Source organism: Arthrobotrys flagrans, assembly GCF_004000055.1.
Source record: "Arthrobotrys flagrans strain CBS H-5679 chromosome Unknown unitig_3, whole genome shotgun sequence".
NCBI lineage: Eukaryota > Fungi > Ascomycota > Orbiliomycetes > Orbiliales > Orbiliaceae > Arthrobotrys > Arthrobotrys flagrans.
The window spans coordinates 5,535,085-5,558,800 of record NW_027137547.1 but is presented as its reverse complement, the minus strand read 5'-3'; the positions used below and the strand labels follow the sequence as shown (position 1 = coordinate 5,558,800).

Genomic DNA, 23,716 nt, shown 5'->3' with positions numbered 1-23,716 from the left:
TCCAACAATGTTTCTCCAACTCCGCGAGGCAGCCCGCACCCCACTTTAAACGTTCCTTCCGATTCGTGGCTTTAAGACCGGCCGCAGCAGCGATCAGGTACAAAGGATACTGGTTTCGATGCCTAATTAACCACCAAGCCCGAGTGGATGTCGCCAATGGTTGTCGACTATTCCGCACCGCGTGCCATCGTTTCATATCCTCATACTCATAACAGAAATGGACGAATCCATTACCGTACTTTTTGTTGCAATTCTTTTTCTGGTTAAGTAATATATCCCGCGGACACCGGTGGTGTTCGCACCAAATTGTAGAGTAGTAAGTCCCCTGCGGTTCAGGGTTATCTCGTTCCCTCTCTGCCTTCGGATGAATGTCGTAACGAGGTACTAAATAGAAGAACTCGGCTATCTCGATAGGAAATAGAGATTGCGGGTAGAATATACTGGCGGCGTGGTCTAAGAAAAGAGCAGTCGCACAAGCTGGCGAGCAGAGCTCACGGAAACAATACGGGCATCTGAATACCCCTTCTTGTGCTAGTCTCGATCTTTCGGGCCCAGAATTCGCATTTTTTTTGTTTATCTTTGCGAAATACAGGTTCCGGACGAAGAGGAAGGAGCTATCGAGCTACTCGCGGAGCGCACGTGCGTTCCGCCGCCCCCAGATTGCGAGAGCTAACTGTAGATGTAGACGAGTTCCCATGTCTTTATCGAACTCGGGGTTAGAGATGATAAAGGCCCTTAGTCGTAAGTGAAAGAGCTATTCGATCGCGGAAGGAGATACTTTAAGATTATCTCAAGGATATCAAATGAAAGACTAAAGAATGGAGGAGGATCATATGCATCGATATCATCCCTCGGCGCCTGCAAGCTTCCCGTCGAATCGGCGTATCCTTGTCCATCGATAGGGACAATACGTATGCCTTTGTCATCGAATGATGCTGATCTTTCGACATCGGCACCATCCGAAGTTGATAGATGCAACTTTAAATTTCGGAACGCCTCTCTTAGCATCCTGGGTTTGCGCGTTGTGGTTGTGATTTAAGTGGCGCTTTAGCTCGATAAAGTCGAAATCTCCGTTTTGTACAGGGACAGCTACGAAGCTGGAAGGCGTCTAGGAAATGTGACTGGAGAGACTTTATTCCCTCACGGCTCGGAACTGTATTGCACATGCACATGCGCCCACTAACCTGTGCAACTAGCCCCCTATTCCCAACGCGAGGAGTGCAATCGAATCGAAAGAAACCCAACCTAGAGCTACATCTAGCTAACAGCTCACAATTTCATTATTTTAACGAGCTGTATACATAATACCATCGATCTAAAGGATTTCAAGGGAGGTTCAGTATAGCTTTTGGTAACACAAATTAGCCGACATCGACGAAGGAATGTAATGCCGATTGTTACCCAAACCAGGTAACGCAAGGCCCTCATGATGACTAATCAAAGTGTGGTATTTTTGTTTTTCCACACATTTCTTCCCGACTTCAAAACACCCAGAATCTTGTCTACTGTACTGCGCAGTTATGGAGCAAGTCTTCGCTGCTGTGACGGCGAACAAAAATTGGTTTCCCCACGGAACCCTTCAAATCCCTATTCCGAGTGGGGCCTATAAATTCATCCCAATGAACAACGCTAAACTCAGCCCAATTTCTTAATTCGTCTTAACTCTTTACCCACAGACACGCTATCGAAAGGCGTCAAAACAAAAAAAAAAAATTAAGGTGGGCCCATAAAGAATCAAATATTAATTCGAATCTATTTTTTTGTACTCTATAAGTCAGCTTGGCCGGCTCGTTAGCTTTGGCTTTCGAAATAATACATGCTAGCTAGCTCTAAAATTTTTCTGCAAGGGAGGTTTCAAGCCTTCAAAGAATGGCTCACGGCCGGAAATTCCGGAAATGCGACGGCCAGTCTGAAGCCGCCTCGAGGGTGTCGCGGAAAAGGCCCAGTGAGGAGCAGACTAGCATTCAGCCACAAGCTACTATTTGCACCCCACTAACACTTGCTACTGCAAGCTCTGAGGTTAGAAAGCTCAAAATCGGAGAAACCGAACTGATATAACTTGATTATGGAAGCCTAGTCATTTCCATATGCAGATTCGAATGCACTCAAACATCTCGAAGCCAACATTCAGAGAAGCCAAGAAAAAATCCGCTAGTAAAACAGGATTAAAACAAGGTCGATAACAAAGGTAGTATTGCTACAGAGAAAAATATGTATAATTTGAGTAAAACGGAGTGCGCTAGTTAGCTGGGAGGGTAGCAAGGAAATGCAAAGCAGAAGTTTGTAAGTAAAATGCCAAAGACTCGATCTGAAACCTGGAAAAACAAAGAAACAATATTGTAATATAGTTATACCAGATAGCAAGAGCAAACAAGAATGAGACAAGACGCACGGTATGAAAAGCTCATATGACAAACAATGGGCTGAGTGAAAGAGCAATGAGTTATATCAAATGACGCCTATATCTCTACGTAAGGCAATTGAAACACAGAACCCATTCCATCATAAAGCCATCTTCCCATATGATCTTTCTACCGGCCGTCAGATTAATTCAAAACACCCACTATATTCAAAACACCACCAAATCAAGATGTCAATATGCAAAACGATCCTTTCACATTCCGGCCTTCTTGCCATAGGTGTTTCTACATCTCTCGCACCAAAGTTTCTCAGCTTCCAAGTCAACCTGAGCTAGTGGGATTCTTTCCCTGCTAGACACTGCACCTCGCAAACAATCTTCGTGGAATCCATGGCCGCAGTCCAGTCGCAACAGTCGATTGTGCGCATGATCGTCATGCGGGTCGTGCTCGGCGACGCAGAGCCCCAGTGTCCTCATGGCACATAGAAGATCTGGCCGAATGAAGGTTTGTCCGGGTTGAACACCCGCACGTTCACGGGTGTTACGCCCTGGAGGATTCAGATTTTCGACCATGGGGTTTGCAAGCGCGGGGTCGGTGACCTTTGGAGCCGGTTCCGATTTTAACTTCGCTAGGGTCTCTTCGCGAGCCTTCTCGCGGCGTTCTCTCCCCTTCTCTCTTTCTCTATCTCTATTCAGTTCCTTCTCATATTCTTCAGCTCTGTTTCGTTCCTTTTCTCTCTCTAATTCGCTATCCTTCGGTCGCTCACGATCCCTCCTGCGTGCGTCCTTCAGGCTATCCCTCTCACTTCGTTCATTGCTAGTGCTTCGAGAGTGGTGGCCGCGAGGACGAGACCTAGCACGAGACTTATGTCTCCGATGGGGATTCTCCTTTCCACTGCTCCTAGATTGTGAGCCATCCTGTTCCAGGCTTACTCGTTCCATAGATTCATAGATTTCCTGAATCGCTCGCTCCTTTTCTAGCCTCGCCTTCTCGCGTTCCATTTCTAGTTTCGCCTTCTCACGTTCCATTTCTTGTCTCGCCGCATCCCGTTCTTGTCGCTCAGTTTCCATCCTAAACATAGCCTCAGCTTCTATACCCGCAGAACTTCCCGGCGTTGGTGTCTTCGGTCTAGCAGATCCGGGTGTACCGGGCCCAACAGGCGGGTCACCATGGGGAGGTCGGGTAGATTGGATGATCTCAGGGCGTGGGCGAGACTTTGACCTCATGCGTGATTTCGCCCTATAAGCTCCCGGTGAAGGTGAATCCCGTCTTCTTCTAGACTTCGCTCTTTGTTGTGAAGACGATGGAGAACTAGGTCTACTTCTAACAAGGCCAGCCCTGTACTTATCGTCTTCAGATGCTGAAGTACGTTCTTCAGGTCCAGGAGTTCGTGCGCGAAATCTGCTTTTAGACCGGGCTCGCTGCCTCTGAGCTTCGAAGCTCGACCTCTCTCGTTCATCGGGCATCGCAGGGTAATAGAAGTTTTCGATTGGCTGAGACGGTTGTATGTAATACCTCGACCCCCGGCCACCGGGATTGACAACGACCGGCCCAGATAGCGAATCGTATGGCTTGTAGTACCTATCACCTGGCTGATGTACAACAGCCGGCGGGTTGTACCTGATTCCAACATTACCCAAAGATCCAGTCGAAGATCTCGGATCCATTTCCGGTACGAAAGGGTATCTGGCTGAAAAGTTCGGCTCTGAGTCGGTCGGCCGAGGATAGGAGAAAGAATTGGGCCTTGACTTTCCCTTCGGTCGAGCGTTTCCATTGTAATCATCGTACCGACCGCTTGGGTGGTAAGTCGGTTCAGCATCGCCGCTCTCAGATGAACTGTGCCGTGAGTTTGGCGGGCGAGGTTGGTGGATCGCAGCGATCGTACCTCGCCTCGTAGAGAGTTCGCCACCAGGACCGGGTGTCTTAGTTGATGTTCGTGGGATGTTCGCCCCAGGAGTAATGTAGCCTTCCATAGATTGTCGGTAATAAGTAGGTCTTCTACCACGGTGTTCATAATCGGAATCCTGATTTGGTTCGTATCTATCCCGTCCTATATATGAAAAACCAGATCAGTTCACATGTATGGTTTCGAAAAATTTGGAAGACTTTGCAAGACGTGTGTGGGTGTGTATGCGTGAAGAGATAATAGTAATTCCCAAGAACAAAAAGGACTGAGGCAGAGGAAGCTTAGTACATCAGGAGCGTAGCAACATGCAAATCGATGGATTCGTCTAAAGTCGCTTCTGGTTTTCGTGTTGAACCCTAATCAGAGGCAATTGCCGTAGACGTACCTTCGATTCCATTTGAGAACGATTGCATGAAGTCCTGATATTTCTTGGAGACATTCGTGAGATATTGAGACGAATTCCCTCCATCATAGCTAAAACGTCTCGTTGGTTGAAAAGCTGGTTGCTTTGTGGAGCTTGAAGTTGATGACGAGACCGCGGGAGAGGGAGGAGGAAGAGACAATGGAGTTGGCGGTGGATAAGCACTCGTAGTCGACTGAGGAGTCCCATTGCTAATCGCAGGAAACGGACGTCCATATGTTGTCGGCGTGCTTGGTGTCGTGATTGTCGAGTAGCGTTTGTTATGGATTGGGCTAGTGTATGGGGTGTTTAAAGGGTAGGGGACGCTCTGGAGAGGGGGGGGGAAAGGGGGAGATGTCGGCCAACCGGCATCAAAATAGCCCATACCGTGATTAAAGCTAGCATTGACAGGAGTTCTCATGGCACCTGCAAACGCGTGTGGAGCTGCAGAACCGGTCTCCGGAGCTTGAATGTATCCATATCCGGAATAAGGTGCTATCGAAGAGGGTGTTTCGTTTGTGTAGTAATGGCTTCCGGTGGATGAATCAACGTAGATATGTCGGGCTCCATCTTCCGGGTAGCCTGTCGAACCCGATGAAGAGCCTGGATGGGAGATATGCAAGGATTGCAGATGCTGAGCTACTTTCGGGAACTCTTCCGGATCAATCATATCCCCAAGTTGGGCTACTGGCATGTCTTGATGATAACCGCCATGGCCGTACTCCCCGCCCCGGTACGACATGGCTTCAGCCGTACAAAGCAGCTACAGCTGCCGATAATGATAAGAATCGTCTCCGGACGGAGTGCGGGGTTCCAGCTCTTTGTAGATGCTGTGAGAAGTTGGAAGCACGGAGGAGTGTCCCTTTAAACGTCCGAATGTCCGCAGCGGAAACTGCTAGTTCAGGGATGCTATCGGGGGATTCTGGCGATGGTGGCGATATCTGGGATTTGGTGGAGCGAGATAGATGTCAGCTTGTGGTTGGTGGTTGTAGTTAGCAAGGTCGACGTTGAAGATTCGAGAAATGGGATGTGTTGCCGAGGTGAGCACTTGACGTTGGAAAGGTCACTCTTTATATGACGTACTTGGCCTGCTAACAAAATCCCACCCAAAGCAGCGCTCTCAGTTGGTGATAATATAAGGCGTCGAAACGGTATGTGACATCTATCAGACAGAAGAAACGGTGAAATTTTTGCCTGGATTCTCAAGAACGCTGGCTCGAAGGATGCATATGCTATTAATTAGAATACGTTTACCAGAAAGAAGCTAGAGAGAGAAGAGAGAGCGACAGCCGACGCCAGGAAAGACTGGCCAAAAGCGTAGAAAAAATCAGACCAAACACCTCCACTTGCTAGAGCTCGAGCAGAGCCCCCTGATGCCGTAAGCCCTTCTCAGGTGCCCTAGAAAATCGTACCTGCGTATGAGCGGCCCGCGTGAGGGTCCTAAACGACTTGACCGTCGATATTCAACTATTCCTGTGGGACTCGCCGCTTAGGTGGATCCCATTCTTTCGAAGTTTGGATGCTGTGTTATCTCAAAGGGAAAGAAGGGAGGTTGTGGTCGTAGTACTGTGTGCATCCACCATCCAGCGGAGGGCACTTAGAAACCCTGGTGGGAGTCATCGAGTCATATGCAGGGCAGCCTGTACTCTACCGCTGCGAAGTAGCTGGGAAGATACACCTGGAATTTCTCAGGATGGATACTTTTTCCTGGGTCTATGAGCTCCCGTGATATCATTTTCCGCAGGTACCGCCTTTTCTCCCACCCCATGACGTTTGTCGTCGATTTTTGGTGCTGGATGACGGAGGTGGGGCTTGAGTGAGACCACTTTCGACTAAGAATAGGTGGGAGGAGTAGCAGCAGCGACAGTATATGGACCCATCGACGGATGCGGGGAGAGGCGAGTAATCTTGCATATCGAGATACTGATGGTTGCGCAGCTATATTAGTCAGGGTATTTTATGTGTTGGAAGTCAAGTTGCATGCATCCGAATCCGAAATATAGATCTTTAAGCTATGCGGGTTAAAAGTACTCTCTAATCGAGGCCCGCTGGGAGATCAACAACACCATCCACGTACTGGTTGATTAATTTAGTCTTCAGGCTAGGAAGAAGGGACGTATTCAGCGATGGTGGATTGGAATCAGGATATTTTAATTTGCGGCGAAACAACAATTAATCAGGCTACAGACTCAACTTCTGTAAGACCCAGCCGTGCCGTTGAAAAGATATATGTCTGCGCCATCTCCAACAAAAGTCGAAAACCAAGCATAGCCATGGTAATGACTTATATAAGGATCCATATGTTCACAGGATCGAGTTCACATGCCAGATTTATCGGCGTGAACTGACATGCCTATGCTGCCATATCCACCTGATTTGTTGGATTTTTGTCGATTCAACGCGAAATTATCAGACCCGCTTGTTCGGACCCACCACCACCCCAGCTCCCAGCATACGCCTCCCATAGAGTGTTATTTAATTTAATATTAGTATGAAATCCTTTAATACTCATGCTTTTAGAGGTGGAAGCCTATAGAAACTCTTAGCGCCCAAGTATCTACCTAAACTTGACAGATCCTACAAGTCCGAAGCTGTAAATAGTAGCAGTGTTTATCATCGAGAGTCATTATCATCACATCACACCAAGACTTGGACCATTAATTTGATCCTATATAGAGCATTTAAATAAACTCTATTAGTATGTACAAAAATTGTGAGGTGCAGACCCCTCGAGGATCAGTAGAAATGTCCGGAATGAAACAATGTGAGGAGTACCCTGTACGCTCATCCCTTCAAGTCAGCTCCACGCCAGAAGTCCTGCCCTACCACGTGCACTATTTCCTCACCATCTGTCCGACATTCTGGCGCCAGTTCTTCCATTCTAGCCCTAACAAACCTTGCTCTCAAAAGTGGTGTACCAGTCGCTTACATGTATACAACGCAAGGTCGATGGCATCCCTAGGGGTTACTACATAGAGTTGAACAAGATTCAAGTATACAATCAGCCGATACTGATAAATGCTATAATATATAGTCTCGGTGACCTTTCTAAGATCTATAGTTTTATCCTTTTTCTCTATCTCAATTTTTGGTCGTTTTTAGGAAGCTCTAACTATAGAACGATCAAAGCCTGTGATTACTCGCAGGCCCGGGGCATCGGAGAACGGGCCATCACATATAAGACCTGTGGTCACATGTAAAAAATCTCTACGTCCACTATAAACTTTCACCACCAACAACCCCAAGTACAATGCCCTATCCAAGTTCCTCGAACAGCGTGTTGAATCCTAATTTTCATGAATACCAACCCAGCCAGCATCATTTGCCCAAACGGTCAAATTCTCTACAGATCTATTAATGTTTAACAAATAGTTAACAGAAATTACACTTCTCTCTAATATCTAATCTAAATATCAAACCAACCCAACTTCCCGACTGAAGTACATCGTGATTCCTAAACATCAACCCCACGTAACCACCGATGTTTCAGATGTGTAACTTCTATATATGGCATGTCAAATCACCGAATTCAATATTTTCACCAATAAAATACAGGCCTATGAAGAAATAGATCCCCGAAGTAAAACTCTAGATGGTTGTATACCGGTACACCATGCCGGAAGCGAAATTATTGACAATACCTCCGTATACCCGGGGCGGGCACCGGGCTTGAGTCTCATCAGAAACCTGACAATGTCACTCGCATAAATTTCATTAATTATGACTGCGATATATACGTTATCGATGGTTTCACAAGGTTATGATTAATTGACAGTCATGCGTTATAACGTTAGCGGACTTGCATTGAAAGTTTGAAATCATGAAACCTCGTGTGATTATGCGTACCCACACGAGGTGCATGTCAAGATTATGTCGACCACGTGGGATTATAGATGGGGCAGATAAGATAATGCACAATGCAGTATGCTAATTATCTCAGATTTCGCAAGCCCGAGTTCGAATTCGATACTTGATACATGTCGATATGTATACACTGAGGAATATGAGAACCCAGCGTTAACGTTAATAATCTCGTACAGTTACTTAGAATACTGAACCTATCAGGACGCGATAGTGGTACAAACCGGCGAGCCATGGTGAACTACGTCCACGATTAAAGGAATCACTTTGAAATACGGATAGCTCCTAGAATCTTAAAATCTTTAGGAACAACTGTCTAACGTATAACTTCACAGTAAGAATTTGGCTTACGAGATAAGGCCAATGGATATCTACATCTACTAATCAAAAATACACCAAACTCCTTAAAATATTACGAACAGATCGATCCTAGAATTCCTCGAGGAACATCTGGCCAACAATACCCGTAAGTCAAAAAGCACTCACCCTGTGAGCACCTAACGTTACCTAATTTATAAACGTTTACTTGAAGTACTGCCAAAGTTCTCAACAATAACACTAGCTAAGTTAGGTTTCTTATCTTGACCTGCAATCCGACAATCATTTCCATATCATAAATCACTCCTAAGACGGCCAGAAAACGCATAATCGTTGACAGAAGTTGCACAAAGCACAGTACATATTACACGTCAAACAGTTCAATCTAGAATCCCCTTATATGACTTAACGCAAGGGGTAGAGCATTATGAGACGCATGATCAGCGACGTTGAAAGGACTCAAAGCAAACCCGAGAATTCATGGACGATCGTCGATACACCTGCGAGGGGTAACCTTCGTTTCCACGTGGAGGAGAATTCAAGCCGATCTGTCCTACTCCTGATCTCCTTCTCCTCCGTGATCCTGAGCTCCCACGCTAACCAATTGATGAAGAAAGTCTCTGTAATACACGTTTGCCAACGGAACTTCAACCACGAAGAGGGATGAATATTCCTAATGGCTGCCTTCCCACCACTTCACAGGCAAGGTCCAACCTAGTCTTTCTCGCTGCATATGCAGGGCGGAGAAAGCACAAAACACCGAACAAAGTATCCTGCATATATGCATATTCCGAGCGGGCAAGCTCTGAGCCCATCCCGCGGCTCCTCTTCTCCCTCCGCATCCATGCACTACCTTTTCTTGCATCATAGCTCGTTTCTGGCAAGAGAACGCGACGATAGGTTCGTGAGCACAACTAAAAAGTTTATCGATTGGAGTCATCTTACTCAACCAATTCATACCTGAGAAGTAAACCGTTAAAACTCGTAAACTGGTTTTTTTTTTCCTTTCTCCCTTTCCTTCAGCTTGCTCCACTATTGTGCGTCGTCGATCGTTGCCCTCACGGACCTTGCGAGTACGAAGGCAACCAAGACTCGCCCTCAATCTCTTGTAATCGGGGACAAGGAAAATGTCCGAACAAAATTGCAAAAGGAAAGCTGAAAACCCCGAGCTTACCTCCAATTAGTTTGAATCACATGGTGATGAATACAAATCTTTGGGAGTTTGAAGCCGAGAATAGAGAAGGCAAGTGGATACCACTTTTCGATGTCCGTCCACACATTTTGTTGTAAAATGTGCACTGTGGAGCCCACACTTACTCCTCAAGACTCGCAGCGCATTGGCCAATTTCTCCCCCACAGAGAGCGCATATTTGTCCCCGGGCAGTTGCTGCATCGGCGCACACTTTCATCTATCCGTAACAAGACATGCAGAATCATAAAATTATATCGGCCACATCACACATTTTTGTTTCGACAGCACAATAAAGAGAAAATAATATCTCCGAAGGTGAAGCCAGGATAACGTAAAGGAGGTGGCAATCGAAGTCTGTCGACGTGGAAAATTGCCCAGAACCAAATAAAACCCACGAAATACGCCGGTGTTCATGATATCGGGTTGTTTCACGATGGAACGGAAACGGCTTAGCCGAAATGAGCGTAAAAGACTCCTAACCGTTATTCCCTTAATGGTCACACTGGTTGGTTGTGGCTTCGTAGAGCCAACGAAGGAAATTTTAAAGTCCAAAAGAAAAGGCGGCCATGTAGTCTAAGCTTGTGATATTGATGCCCGATGATATCAAACGATATCGAAAGTGCTAGGCATCCCACTCTAACGCAGACTATCTGCCGCTCTAAAACTGGTTAGATTTCAGCGGCATGTTCGGTTTTAAGATTAGTAAAAATAAAATCGCAATTGACTTGTGCAATCTCGAGGCAACGTTCAATTGCTCAATGCGAAAAGGACCAAGTTACATTGCCAGACTTATTACTGCGATAATACAGTATAGTACTGCATCTTGTATCAGGTTTAAAGTTAAATTTTACACGAAAAGATTATGTCGTCCAACGTGATCTATCTGCGTATCGAAACTGCGTACGGAGTACAAAAGCGCATTTACAACTCACCTTGAATGCCATTCTCCCTTACCGAAATCTTGTATTCCCAGCGCAGGCGCTCTTTTTTATGTCTGCGGGCAAGACCATGACGTCACAGAGAAGCGTCTCTTGCTGGCAAGCTTTTGAAGCGAAAACGATTTGGGAATTCGCAGTGTTTCAAGGGGCTTGTTCAATCATCGATTCCCTGTCGCTACCACTTTTTCGCGTTGTAATGTCTCAAGACATCGAAATATGATCTTGGATTAGGGCTTGGAGGCGGAGAATTTGGCCGACTCTTTTGGAAGACAGGGCCTTGACAAGGCGCTGAGATTTTGAGTGTTTCTTTTGAAGGACATCTTACACAAGGTGCGAAATCACCTGCAGACGAACTTTAAACAGGTTCTCCACATCTCGCTTTGATTGCTTGGAGGTTCTTAGACACTTCTTAGACAAAGTGGGGACCAACAGGTTCTTGGTTTGAATCGAGTATCGATATGAACGCTAAACGTTCGCTTGAGCTGCCCGACATCCGTGGATACACAATTTAATTGTTTCTCGATTTTAGCCTATGTATGTCTATGTCAAAGAGGTGTTTTCTGCAGAGCCAAATTGTCATTCTTAGATCTGGACTTGTTTTCCGTAGATGCAGCATTATAGACCAAGGCTCCACTTTGTCGCGCGTTGCCCTTGCTGGGAAAAGTGTCGACTGCTGCACCAGCAGGATCAGAAAATTGGTGAAATGAACCGACTCGACGCTCCAATAGAGAAAGAGAATTAAGGAAAAGTCGACGTGACAGAGCGGTGAAAGAAACCTGTAGCGGAAGATCTAGAGCTTTTGAGCCTCCGTTTGTTCTAAATCCTTTCTTTTGTGTCTATGCCGTCTCGTTCCAATGCATGTCGGTGAAGCTAGGGAATGTTTCCACTTTGGTGATACCGACAGGAACGCGTGCAGACTATATCGTTCAAGTATGAAATGTAGACGGCAGGAGATCGTCCTCACTGCTCTATCGCGACGCTAGGAAAGGCGGAGTCGACATGCAGAGAGACAGACAGATGCGTGAAAGGTGCCGAGACTCGAGTGCCGCACAGAAATCCACTCCACAAATATTAAATCACTTGATCTCTAGCGCGGTGGCTCCCGATCCACTGCACTAAATTCTGTGACCGGAGGTAAACTCCGTTAAATAGAGCCATGGATAGCCATGAATCGTGATGAACGGCAAGACGAGGGTGCGGAAGGCTTGTGGGCTTCCGAAATGCGGAAGATTGCCAATCAACAAGAAACCTGAAACGCGACGAACCCACCCTTTTCTATTGAAAGACATCGCAAGCCCTATTGAACGAATAGGAAAATAGTTCAATCTGTAATGACGGGTATCGGGAAGAAAACAAAGACCATTGGGCCTACCAGTATCTCTGATGCAATTTCGGCCAGGCAGCAGCGCGCATTCTTCTCACTTTCACCCTGAAACGGCCGTATTGCCTCCTTGCCTCTTTCAAACCCTCGATTTTGGCCTTTGTTGCGTTTGATTGCGACAGTGGATAATAATAGTGTAATGGCTTTGTACATTAGCTATTTCACGAAGAAGCCAAAGGCACGTGAGATTGAGAGAATCGAATTTACCATTCGTTCGGAAAATTGGTTTATGGTCAATCACCCGCAAGGCAGTAGCGTAGCGAGGACGTTTTATGGATTTGATACGTCATGTTTATTAGGCTGTCGCATAAGCTCAACAAGTTTGAATAAGGGACAAGAAAGCTGGCGTCTCGTTAATCGTTAGCCTAGAGCAAGCCCCATCCGCTCTTGAAATGAAAGTTTATGGACCTTGCAGCTTAGCGAAGGAAGCTAAGTTTGTGAGAAAGAAACATCATGAGGAGCTTCTCCTCCGGGGACAAGCGGTGTCGTGCGCCGGATTAGTGTTGGCCTCTTCGAAAGGCTCGGGAAAATGCACGGAATTTGGATGCAATGAGCTATGGTGGGCCTGATATGCCGTGCCACCCATACTGCAGTCTTTAATTGAAGAATCTCGCAAGGCGCTGAGGACGCAACTATACCTAGCTACCTATAGTACTATAGTTACTCCAAAAACCGCAACTATATTTAACATTTTTATAGAGGGTAAAAACCTGGTACTGCGGTCCCTTGCTTTCTCCACAATTTGAAGGCCCAGATATCGAGCTAACAAACAAATGTATATGTACTGTACAAAGCTAAAATGTTTCAACATATTAGCTTAGCCCCGAAAAAGCGTCGACGAGCCATCTGACTTACGCAGAAACAGCCCGTGCCCTTGCGTCGTTTGCTCCGTCGCCAAATCAATTTGGCCCCCGCCCGGCCGTGCCTTAGCTCCGAAAACTCTAAAGATACTTAGCTTCAGTGGTTCGGATTTCATCATGAAGTTAACTCTTACGCAAACTAGCTAGATCTCAAGGGCTGTGTACTTTGAGCCGAGGGGTCAAAGAGCTAGGACCTCGGGATCTATTTCCTGCGAGGCGTTTTGGGCTTGCAGTAGCCCAAGATCTGAAGCTTAAAAACGAAGCTACTCAACAGAAACAAAATGTGAAGTCACGAAATAGGGCCGATATGGCCTTTTCATCTGGTTCCAGGCCCTTAACCTTATAATGACCTGCATGATACATTATCTAATGCTGCGGACTTTCCTGCTGCCAAGCGCTTGTGGGCCAAATTTTTGATATGAAAATGTCGAAGCGCTGGAACTAGATACGACCAACAAACATGACAACCTCTTCACAGAGGTGCATCAAAGACAAGCAAACGCGTTCGGGCGCTACTAATCACGGCGATGGTTTGTGATCCTGCTGCCTGAAGACTGAGCCTACTCACTCAGCTACAATCCTGCTTCCCTTCAAATGATGTGGTGTTATCACCAAATCTTCGCATCATCCAATAAGTGTATTACATTTCCGTTTATATCTATCGAAATTTCTAAACCATGCTGCAGCAGCAGAAAAAGTCATCTTCAAACCACGGCACCTCGCAGAATTAACACCAGTTCATTAATACTCCTACACGCTATCAAAGTCTTCCTCGCCTTGCTCTGCTGCAAAAAGTCGCCAAGACCTTGCTGTCCTGTAATATCTGTAGGGGTCTCAAGGTCCAGGGTCTGTATCGTAGCTGCAGATCATTACCCGAACTATCGCTTGTAACCCCTGCTAGCGGCAAGCCACCAGATTCCTCGCTCGCAACCTTCTGATTTTCTCTTGGCGAAAGCGCTGGATTTGGACAATGACTAGTCAAGATTCAGTAATGGTGGCGTTCCGTCAACCGGGATTGGGATGAGGGACTAAACTGTATTGGAGTGTACCGACTCTTTTTGGACGTGGAGGGCTTTTTGTTCGGAACTTGTATGAGAAAAACAGGATTTCGCGCCTTTCTGATCTCGTCTGGTTTTCTGCTAAGAAGGTGTGTTAGTTCGATCTAGCAGTGTCACAAGATGCACGTTAACAGTATCATTTTGGCATCATGGAAGACACATTCAGGTTTTTCCGGTGTTATAGATTGTTGTTGGCAAGATAAATTTAAAGACATATGATATAGCTTTTGCAGTTGCGTCTCGACTAGCTTTCCCATCAAGGGGTAGAATTCTTCGGCCTTGTCAGAATAGCGTCATAGCGTAGCGCTGTTAAACAAAGGTCGCACAAAAGCCGGCAGTTGAGCACAGGAATCTGCCACTGGAATTAATCAAGAATGCTATAAGCCTTTTTACAACGGCATGGCAGCGTCAAAAAATAAAATGTCAAAATGTCCTCGCAATGACAGTACATGCGTCTTTGCAACGTCAGGGAAAGCCTAGCAGCGGAATGCCGACATCTATCATCTCTTTCCACATCCTCCTCGCCAGTGTTGCAATTTTGTAAAGTCGAGATTCATTGCATTCCGATGATGGCTCCTCCGTATCATGGTATCCTAACTTTAGGATGATCCTGATAATATTCGATAGCGAGATAGATTTAACCTACGAGCATCATCGACTATCAATGCCACGACACTCTAATCTTCAGGGACCCCGAACCCGCCCCGGGGCCAAGCCGTCAAGAGAATATTAACCCGTAGACAAGCCTGTAACTACACAGTATGAAATTAGAGCACAATTGTTAGCATGACAGATGACATGCGATTGAGGTATATGATCATACATTATAAGCTTAGACCAAATGCCGCCGTAAAAAGCCTAGATAACAACGTCTTGTTAGCAGTAGAAAAGCCTCAACGTCATTACAGGCATGAAGATATAGATATATATCACTTTGTGTATCGATGGCTTCACGGATATGATACATATCGTAATACCGTCGCCTCGAGTGTCGCACCGGTTCATTCCCTATATAGTTTGCGACTAATTATCTGATTCTCCACCACCTATAATATTAGACTTTTTCTTTAGTGTTCTGGGGAAACGGACGGTCGTTCCATAAGCTTCATTTAGCCATTTGGCGATATCTCTCAGCATTTTCCTCAAGGCTCCGGGCTTGTCCGGGTGTTTTTTGTGTTGTTTACCGGGGTGGCGTTCTGTGGTTCGGGGAGGGCCGCATCTGGCCAGCGATCTCCCGAGGCCGACGACAGCGTTACCCCTCAACCACGCACACAACGTTACCATGTATCTCTATATCTGTCTACAATGCGGAGGATCTCTTCGAATCGGCCTCGTCTATGCCAAAGGTATTTCTGAGCTACGAATTATCGCATTCAAAAAGAAGGATTTTCAGTAAAATGTTACTATATCAGGATCATAAGGCGTAAGGCTGAGAGCTGAGCAGATAGTTGATCGGGGAGAACTGTGTTCCGATCATCCTGTTTCCCCCCAAATTTTACAGATTATATCGACCGGATTCCTTGAGGAAAAAAACTAGCTCGCAACCTAAAAACAGTACCAACCAAAATCGTTGATCCGCAAAGACGCATCATCAAGTACACGCTTCAACCAACCGTCTACTCGTCTGTAGATTGTCCATCACGGCATTAAGATCAATTTATTTTCAGTATCAATCAACACGATTAGCGATTTCGTCTGCAAGTAAGCTAGGTTTCGGTTCCCCTACTGCAAGCGATAATGTCATATTGCATTCTATTTCGACCTCGCCTTTCTGCCCTAGAGAAAGTTTAATGAGGAAGCCTAATGGCCCGTCTACACAGGCCATGGCTCAGTCATGGGATGAAGCCTGATGAGAGAGATTTGACCACTGAAGATCTTAAATGGGCCGTACTGATAATATTCTAATTTTGATATGGGTCTAATAGTAATTGTTAGGGTCTAAAAGCGTCCGTTTTCATCTAAATTGGTCCGGCTATAGATACCTTGTGTCTAAAGGTGTGTTCGATGCAAAAGGTTTCCCGTTAATTTGGAAAACTCCAAAGATATGAAGATATTGCATACGTTTCAATGGTGGGGCTAGATATTTTCGTCTAGGCTGTTATCGTCCAAGCTTTTCTTTAATATTTGCGGCAGGAAATATTGCAAAGATTTAAAGCTTTTGAGACGCCAACTATGAGTGGAAACTTGGATGAAAGTTGACTTCCTTGAGCTGGGCAAGATCATATAGATGAACCCAGAGTTGCACCATAGCTTCTGTATCGCATTATTCAAGAACTGCAGATACAAGGGACTGTTTCGGCTGCCGTCAGACATCTTGATTCGGCTCGCTTGCTAGTATCACCTCGATGATGGTGAAGATGCCTTTAGATAGTTGCCGTTGGAGGTCAGCTTGTTCGGAAGGTTCATCTTGAAGCAAAGAGCTGCCTTGACTGTTCGTGTCATGTTCTCCTATACATCGAAAGCAAATGCGTGTGGTGTGTGTGTGTGTGTGTCGGGGACAAGGATATGGTGTGGATGCCGGGGCCATAATTACTTTTCTTTTGTTCTTACCCCATGGAAATCTCAACCACCAGCGTCATAGTCTTGGGCCGTCTCAAAGCCAACCACCCTTCCAAAATTCGCTTGCCATAATTCTGCATCATCAGCGCGGCTTTCTTTGATGCAAGTGGCAGAACGGAAAGAAAAAACGAATAAGGGTCCTTCTGCGCTTGCATGGTTGAGAAGACCTGCTATGTATTTCGAAGTGGGCTCAAGAGAGCAACTATGCCGAGAATATCGACAGCAAATTGAACCGCGCAGAGTTGGAGTCTTGCTGCTCGGGTCCTAGGCTGCAAAGATACCTCCCGATCTTAAAAGACGCCCAGGCCTAAAGCCCAATTAAACCCCGATTAGACCAATCTTGAGGAAAGAGAGCAAGCCAGGGCAGGCCGGGAGGAGAGCCCGCTGGATCACTAGACCTCCTCGATCCCATTTTCGCCCCCTTCTTGATTTCCGCATTGCTTCTTTCATACCTTTTTATTTTAACCAGCATTTTACTTTTTTTGACCTTTACATGGTATTTCTTTTTTCTTATCCCTAGCAATACTGGTGTTTTCTTTTCCCTTATTGCGGACAACTTTTTCCACTACATCGAATTGCCCCAAAAAGCAAAAGGTGGTTTTTTGGGAAAAACCTGCTTTGAAGTTACTAGGTAGGTAAGCTGCACGGGAGTGTGCTTTCACACCGGCGGAACAGCCAGCTATTCTGGCAACGCTGTGCCATTCTGAGGTTTAATGGGTCACATTGCTTCTGCTTTCATGTATAAACGACCTCCTCCCTCGAACTTCATTCTCTCTCCTGCATGTTCGTTTGCATTTTACATACACATCCAAAGCCGAAAAGCCACGACAAAAACACACATAAGTCGATAAGTCTAACATCTGAGATATTCGTCTTTTTCTTCAGTGCACTCGCGCGAATCCAGCATTAAATCGAAACAAGTTTTGGTACGGACAATCGCTCGAGTCTTCCTAGTTTCGCGGAAGATTGACGCCGTAGCTTGCACCAGTTGCCTCATCGATCAGCCCGCTGGCACGTTTTGTTTAGTCGAAGGTAAGGATGCTTCTGCTGTCTATGGCAAAGATCGCTATTCAACGCACAACACACACTTCTACCAACCACCACCACTCTGCGCACACTTGCTCGCCTTGCTGTTGTAGTCTTTTATTGTCATGGCCTCAGAAAATCCTTTACTGGACATGTTCTGCGGCAGCCGTCTTCGAAGTCACACATTTTTTCTTGGTGATGTGATATAACGGGCAGTTGGTACAGAATATAAACCTGGGTGAATTCGAAACGACCTAGGCCGGCTTCACAGGGAATATCATGGCTCCGATCGACGGACCCAATCCAAAGGAAGACCCTGAAGTTCACTGCCACCTTAGAATTAACCTCTTGACTGCGTCATCGGGCATATCGAGATTGTCAGCAGCATTGCCATTCGTTTCGTGCTTCCCTGTCAAGGCGGGCAGGGAAAAAGGAAGGCATTCCCATCCTCCATCGCGGACTGGCATCCATAGCTCGGGTGCTTTGTCGATCTATTGCAGCTTTTAGAGAAAAAGCCTCGAGGAAAGAATCTGAGACGGACCATCCGAACCACTCTTCCCCATACGAGCAGCTTTGGCAAGCTTGTTTCTGTTTCTCTCTTCATTTTTTCTTCTTTTTCTATTTTACTGTGTTCTCTCTTTTTTTTCTTTTCCTCCCCTTCTACATTTGGTATTTGCATGTTTGCGGGACCTGGCAAAGACATAACTCCATAGATGTTTTCTTCATCTATCAATAAAGGAGAAAATGGGAGAATGCAAGCATCTTCAAAAGGAGAGGGTCACCGAATTAAAACCCGGGCGATTTTTTCTTTGAATTCCGCACTTCTCTTGCATATATTACCATATACTTTGTTTAGTTTTTATTCTTTTACCTTCTGGATTTAAGCCGTGTGCTACATTACCGAAAGCATACATATTCTCCTACAAGGTATTAAACTGATCAGCCCCCCATCATTGTTTCTTTGCAAGTCTTCCTTTTCTCGTCTTTTTTGGTTATCTCTGTCGACTCGGTTCATATTCTTCGGGACGACTATTGAGTGTCTAGTTGATTGTGCTTGTCAAAGCTTGTGGCTTTTTCTACATGGTACATACACGCATACTCCATCCACAGGCAGATCAACAGTAGCTTAACCCTACTTGCTTTGTCCATACCCCTCCTTTATCAATCACTGTTGGTGTTTTTGCGATTTGATTTTGAATTCAGATGTTGGATTTTTGTCCTTTACAAAACCAGCATCAGTGCGTTGGTAGATAGTAATGGGAGGGGCGTCCCTTGCATACTACCATCTATCATATACGGCCGCTTTTCTACGGACCAGAAGTTAAAGGGTATTCACTAACGTTACTGTGAAACGCAGGGTAAACCCGACTACTTTATATACATTGCAACCGCAACCGCAATTACAACCACAATTACATGGCAACCACGACTTAATTGTCCATAAACAATTATAAATATAATATTACCACCAACTGCCAACTACGACTTTGATCTGAACATCAACTTGTCTTGTCTTGTTCAACTCTTCCTTCTATCGACATCTGCATAAAGATCTCTCGGCTAGTCGAACGTATCATCATCGTCCCCGACATCACGATAATCTGCAAGCTCTCGTGACTATCGAACTGGCTATCATAACTTCCTCTTCTCTTACTCGATCATCATTGATCGAACGTCCTTCAGCATCCTCATCATATCATATAAGATAAGATAAATACAATATATCTATCTCCCAATATGGATCCGATACGCCAGAACACCCACGTTCAGCAGCCTTTCCAATATGCAACTGCTACTGCTACTCCGACAGACAGTTCCAACTTCAGCACGGTTCAATTCTCAGATCCGTGGAAGGGTGGCGCTAATCCTAACTCCGCCCCATATACCGGAATGAGCAATACGGCATCTATGGCCACCACCCAGGGTGATCTAGGAGGGCTTAAGCAACCACTGCGACAGAATAGTGTGTCTTCATCCTTCGATCAGCTGTCGCTGAATATGCCAACTACAAGAGCCCTTTCCTCACAGAACCTCTTCCAAACAGATTTTATTCCCACTGCTTCTGGGTTTTCTACATCCTATGCCGAACAGGCATCCACTACGTCTCCAACTGCTAGGGCTACATCAAATTATGCCATGAATGGATACGGTTCTTATGACCAAACTGCCAAGAATAACCTGTATAGCCTCCCATCCTCCCTCACCGAAGATCGAAGATTGTCTCATCCTTCACTTTTATCTCCTGGAATCATGGACTCACCTTTGGAACCTCTCCGGCAAAGACAAACGTCTTTGGTAGATTATACTAGACCTGGAGTCACAGCAGGCACATATCACACCGCTGATACTCTCGATGCCTCACGTGGAATGCTTGCTTTGAACCAAGCTACTCGATTCAGTCTTCCACACGTTGGTGGCCACCGAACTTCCAGCTCGGCAGCTTCTACAAACAGCTACTATCCTCAGTCGACAAGCTCGTCTATTTCCTCTACCAGTTCCTATCCATACTACTCTGGATCCATGGACTCCACTGCAACTGACATCACATCCATTTCCGACATGTATGATGCAGCACGTCCGAATCTGCCTCGTCCTGTAGGCCTTCTTGGAGGCCACCACCACATTTATGGCCACCAAAGCGGCCAAGCTGCCATGATGGGACAATTTAACAGCCGAGTTCAGTCCAACACCACTAAGAAGCATAAGTGCAAGATTTGTGACAAGAGGTTTACACGTCCGTCTTCCCTCCAGACCCACATGTATAGTCATACTGGAGAAAAACGTAAGTGCCGAATCCGTCCCTCCTTGTTGGTATAAGATTTTTGTGTTGTGCTAGCCTGCTAACATTTTGGTTCTGGAAACAGCATTCGCCTGCGAGGTTGAAGGCTGCGGACGACAGTTTTCTGTCGTTTCAAACCTTCGTCGACACAGAAAAGTCCACAAGCCCAACAGCTCTGATACCGAGACTATTAGCAATGCCGGTAGCGTTTGAAGAGCTTGTGATACTTTTATGTTTCTCTCTGATCTTCTATTCTCTTACTCAACCTAAAAAGCTACCTCGTCTGAAAAAGGATCTGACTTGGTTCGCAACACTGTGGACTAGGATCAGACTTTAACGATGCCGACCTTCACGATCACTATCTATTTCCTTTCAATTCTATTTTTTCTTATGGGGATACAAAAATTACTTAGACGGCTGTTGCATTTTTTTCTTTTTCTTTTCCTTTTTTTTTTTTTTTTTTAGTCAGGGGCCCTATATCTCTCACACTCTCCATCCGACTTCCCACAATATCGCCAACTCCGCCTCTCAACAACCCTTCGACTATCGATTGATACCCACCCCATTTTCCGGCTGGATCCAATCGTTCTGATATTACTTTAACTCCCTTTTCTTGTATATTGGTTTTTCCTTCTAAAATTGTTTATTCTCTGGGGAGTTTTCCTTCTGTTTACCTTTTGTTGGTCCTATTTACCTTTGATAGTTTCTCTTGTAAACTACTACTTTGGAATTTTTCTTTTTTCTTTTTCTTTTCCTTTTTCTTTTTTCTTTTATTTTTGCGTTGCTTTTGCGCTGGGGCTGGTTTCTGGGGTTTATGCTGGTTTTTTAACTCTTGAATTTGCTCGAAGGGAGTTCTAGGAGTTCTGCAGTTTATTATTCCCGTTTCTAAACACGGCTTCTGATATCGGAGGCCCAGCATAGCATTCAGCGACGACTCCTTTGGGCCAATTTTCATTTATTTGGTTCTGCAGAGGAGGGTTTGGGACGGACCAAAACATATTTATAGAATTCATCCCGTTCAAGGCTGGTGCTGTCTGATACAAAAGAAATTGCTATGGTATTGGGAAATAGGATTATGGGAATCGATAAAATAAAATACACGAAGATTATGCTTAATTACTCTGTTCCTTGTCTTAAACCTGTAGAATGTGTGAGCTTCATCGATCGATAATGGTTAGGACTAAGGCCTTGAAGCCTGTGATTACTCTGCATACTGCAGCTTTTCTGCGGCTCCTTGTGGTGGAGTTTCCGCTTAGGAAACCAAAAAAAAGCCACACCTTGTTTTCCTATGTTTGATATTCCGATTACGACGGTCACTGCGCGTTGATATTTTTGACTTTTTTTTAAAGAAATTTCGCATACACGGATTTTGATATCTTCCATTTCCGGCTAAGGTAGTTTTTTCGAGGCGAGGTTTAAACTTGAGGTTATCACGAGATCCCGGTAGCCCGTAAATATTAAAAATGGGAGATTTCATATATGAGATGACTATATGAGGCATCATAGATCATGCGGGTTTTATCACGAAGCACTTAGTTATCAAGGTATCTACGCTTTGATTACTAGATCGATCGATCATGAAGGTAGGGTAAGTTGGTACTCAGGCTTTTCCTGTTGCTTACAGGTTTTTCTGGTCTCTTAATCTGGTCTCTTATGAAAGTGGGGACTTCCTTGTAGGTGATTTACGGCGGGGAAGCCTGCGCATGCGTGGACCGCGAAGGTTAGCCGCCTTGGAATCTTAGAACTCCCTTTCGAAGAAGAAAATATCCTATATGGGGGTGTGAATGAGAGGAAATAGTGGTCAGTTGCCTAATCTAGTCTTTACTGAAATCGTTATGTTTAATTATGTTAGGGCAAATGCGATGGTGATGTCTCGGGTGAGCAGGCTGTGGTCTCCGTTGCTAACTAGTGAACAAAATACGTCGTTACATTTTGGGGGAAACCCGATTGAATCGGCCGATGCCAGGACTTATGGGAGGGGATAGCAGAAGCGCTAGATCGTCATTGTGCAGATTCGCCTCTGGGAGTTGTGGTGGTATGGATTTAATAATTTACGGTGGTGATAAAAATTTCACTTTATGTTGGTGCTAGATGTTTCATGATAACGTCGTCCGCCGTCGTCCTTTGGCCATTGGTTTGTTGCCAACGGGACCCTTACGTTAGGGATTCGGGTAGTGTATTGCCAGGAGGAGGCTTAGGACCTTCTTGGTATTGCAAATTGTTATGTTGCTTGGTCATGTATGTATGTGCTGTAAAACCCAATGGAGTTCGGCAAGATTTTGGTATATTCAGGTTTTCTGCATCGTGAAGGTTGTCGAAGCAGGTTTTTGCATTTTCGGTTCATAGGGTGTAAAGGAAGGCATCGATGCGATAAGAACGGCAGTAAGCTCGGGCGCAATAGTGGGCCATCTCTGTAGTTGACCTTATGGTTTCTTTTAGCTCCAAAAGGGCATAACCTGGCAAACTGCCGAGGCGCCATTTCGCTCTTTTTACCCCGCGATATCATTATCGAAGGTTAATTCCCTTTCGTCAATCGAAACACGGGGTTTAGATATCAGCTATAGGGTGATCATATATCTGGACGATCAAAGAGAAACTTTAAACTGACATCAACATTTTAACATGGGGTATAATTGGGTATAGGACATCTCCGTTGTTCCCACTATTGTGATTTCAAATACCCATCTTGTCAAGACCATGTTGCATCCGTATTTTTTTTTTTGTTGAAATGTTGAAAAATTTCTCCCATTATGCGTGGGGAACGGTGATATGTGAATGGGAGTAAGAAGCCAAGACTCTTGGCCAGCAGCATGGATGACATCATAGTGTCGGAAGGATAAAGCCAGGGTGTTTTTCCCCACTGAGATTTTGGAGCGTTCCTATTGGTTTGGATCGCTTATGCGGCGATGGACAAGGGGGCTGGACTATGGAGCGAGTGGGAGGTGTGTCCCCACTCCTCTCTTTTTTTGCCCTCGCACCTTGCTTTTCTCAGGAAAAAAAAAGAAAATGGTGCTCAATTGGCCAAGGTAGACATTTGCTGGCATTTTTTCCCTTTCGTTCTTGAAAATTGAGATTTCA

The 23,716-nt window shown here is 45.4% G+C and overlaps 2 protein-coding genes across 3 annotated transcripts; one reads left to right on the top strand and one right to left on the bottom strand.

The window, feature by feature from the left end:
• Positions 1 to 2,614: 2,614 nt before the first annotated feature.
• Positions 2,615 to 5,408, bottom strand: DFL_002998 (uncharacterized protein; the record flags this gene model as incomplete). Of its 2 annotated transcripts, none has more annotated exons than XM_067631865.1 (2): positions 2,615 to 4,410; positions 4,652 to 5,408. In XM_067631865.1, 2 exons carry the CDS (start codon positions 5,406 to 5,408, stop codon positions 2,615 to 2,617), a joined length of 2,553 nt encoding a protein of 850 aa, XP_067494370.1. The 2 variants fall into 2 exon arrangements, with proteins under 2 accessions (XP_067494370.1, XP_067494369.1); XM_067631864.1 differs by having other exon boundaries at positions 5,054 to 5,408.
• A 14,188-nt stretch (positions 5,409 to 19,596) lies between these two features.
• On the top strand, positions 19,597 to 20,851 carry DFL_002997 (uncharacterized protein; the record flags this gene model as incomplete). The annotated part of the gene is made up of 2 exons (XM_067631863.1): positions 19,597 to 20,641; positions 20,724 to 20,851. 2 exons carry the CDS (start codon positions 19,597 to 19,599, stop codon positions 20,849 to 20,851), a joined length of 1,173 nt encoding a protein of 390 aa, XP_067494368.1.
• Positions 20,852 to 23,716: the final 2,865 nt, after the last annotated feature.